The sequence below is a fragment of the Cyclopterus lumpus genome, chromosome 19 (genome assembly GCF_009769545.1).
Source record: "Cyclopterus lumpus isolate fCycLum1 chromosome 19, fCycLum1.pri, whole genome shotgun sequence".
Classification (NCBI taxonomy): Eukaryota; Metazoa; Chordata; class Actinopteri; order Perciformes; family Cyclopteridae; genus Cyclopterus; species Cyclopterus lumpus.
In genome coordinates, this window is record NC_046984.1 from 18589158 (window position 1) to 18591657 (window position 2500).

Consider the following 2500-nt stretch of genomic DNA (forward strand, 5'->3'; position numbering starts at 1 on the left):
TGTGACCAGATGAACACTAGATGTCATGTGACCAGATGAACACTAGATGTCATGTGACCAGATGAACAATAGATGTCATGTGACCAGATGAACAATAGATGTCATGTGACCAGATGAACACTAGATGTCATGTGACCAGATGAACACTAGATGTCATGTGACCAGATGAACAATAGATGTCATGTGACCAGATGAACAATAGATGTCATGTGACCAGATGAACACTAGATGTCATGTGACCAGATGAACACTAGATGTCATGTGACCAGATGAACAATAGATGTCATGTGACCAGATGAACAATAGATGTCATGTGACCAGATGAACACTAGATGTCATGTGACCAGATGAATAATAGATGTCATGTGACCAGATGAACACTAGATGTCATGTGGCCAGATGAACAATAGATGTCATGTGACCAGATGAACACTAGATGTCATGTGACCAGATGAACAATAGATGTCATGTGACCAGATGAACACTAGATGTCATGTGACCAGATGAACACTAGATGTCATGTGACCAGATGAACACTAGATGTCATGTGACCAGATGAACAATAGATGTCATGTGACCAGATGAACAATAGATGTCATGTGACTAGATGAACAATAGATGTCATGTGACCAGATGAACACTAGATGTCATGTGACCAGATGAACAATAGATGTCATGTGACCAGATGAACACTAGATGTCATGTGGCCAGATGAACAATAGATGTCATGTGACCAGATGAACACTAGATGTCATGTGACCAGATGAACAATAGATGTCATGTGACCAGATGAACAATAGATGTCATGTGACTAGATGAACACTAGATGTCATGTGACCAGATGAACACTAGATGTCATGTGACCAGATGAACACTAGATGTCATGTGACCAGATGAACAATAGATGTCATGTGACCAGATGAACACTAGATGTCATGTGACCAGATGAACAATAGATGTCATGTGACCAGATGAACACTAGATGTCATGTGACTAGATGAACACTAGATGTCATGTGACTAGATGAACAATAGATGTCATGTGACCAGATGAACAATAGATGTCATGTGACTAGATGAACACTAGATGTCATGTGACTAGATGAACAATAGATGTCATGTGACCAGATGAACAATAGATGTCATGTGACTAGATGAACACTAGATGTCATGTGACTAGATGAACACTAGATGTCATGTGACTAGATGAACACTAGATGTCATGTGACCAGATGAACAGCGAAACAAAACCTCAACAGCATCAAAAAACACAGGAACACAAAATGCAAAATGCAAAATGCAAAATGCAAAATGCAAAATGCAAAATGCAAAATGCAAAATGCAACACACGTCAGTGAAGGCCGGTTCATTTGTGAAGCACGTTTCAGCAGGAAGTCAATTCAAAGAGCTTATAAAGACAAAAATAAACATTTTCTTTATTCCTTACTTGCGAGTGACACGGTAATATAAAATAAATGTTGGTGTTTAATTTGTACTTTATACAAAATGAACCATTATTAACAATCAAATTTAAATCATACCCTCTAAACTAAAAATATAATTAAAATGGTGGTGTGGTCACATGGCTTCGCTTTCCGCCCTCGTGGACTTCAGCTCCTGCTGGCCGGTGGTTTGAGTCCCCGAGGACGCCACGTTCTCGCCGTCGCCGCCGTCTTCCCCGCAGCGCAGGGCGCCGGGCAGGGCGCCGGGCAGCGCGCCGCAGAGGGCCTTCCTGAAGGTGGAGCTGGAGAAGACGTAGACGACGGGGTCCAGCGCCGAGTTCAGGAAGTTGAGCCCCAGGGACACGATGGAGAGCTGGGTGAAGGTGTAGAAGGAGGCGCAGTCCCACGGCCGGAACGAGCGGACAACCCACACCCCGACGGTGGCCACCGTGGTGGGCAGGAAGCACACCGTGAACACCACCACGATGGCGATGCACACCCGCATCGCCTTGCGCACCTTCTCCGCTTTTCCCATCTGCCGGCGCCGCAGGAAGCTGAAGATGCGCACGGAGCAGAACAGCAGCATGGCCGCCGGCACCACGAACTCCAGCACCGTCAGGACTTGGTGCGTGCCGACCAGCACGACGAGGGCCCGCGACGCCTCCCCGTAGGAGGTGAAGAAGAAGCACTGGGTTCTGTTGCCGCCGCCCTTGATGTGGTCGTACGCCAGCATGGGGAGCCGAGGGGCGGCGACCAGCATCCAGACCAACACCGACACCCACGCCGCCTGGCGCTTGGTCAGGCGGTTGAACCGGTGGTGAGGGTGGACCACCTGCAGCCGGAGGACGGACGTCACTAAACTCATTTTGTTTGGTTTTCTTTTATTTATTACGTTTTTTCCACGTTCATTTCCTAGCCCACGCTAACCACATCACCACATGCCTTCTTTCCCCTCCCTGTCCTCTGACCCCACTGAAGTTCTCCTCCATGACCTCATGACCTCTTCGGCTCTCATAACAAAATCCTCAATAAACTTCAGTATGTTCAGAACTCTGCTGC

At 47.0% G+C, this 2500-nt stretch overlaps 1 protein-coding gene across 1 annotated transcript in view; it reads right to left on the reverse strand.

The window, feature by feature from the left end:
- Window positions 1-1408: 1408 nt before the first annotated feature.
- hcar1-3 (hydroxycarboxylic acid receptor 1-3) overlaps window positions 1409-2500 on the reverse strand; it is a 2464-nt gene continuing 1372 nt past the window's right edge. Inside the window, exon 3 of the mRNA XM_034558055.1 lies at window positions 1409-2273. Within this exon, the coding sequence (XP_034413946.1) occupies window positions 1578-2273 (696 nt within the window). The 3' untranslated portion in view covers window positions 1409-1577. The remainder of the gene's footprint in view (window positions 2274-2500) is intronic.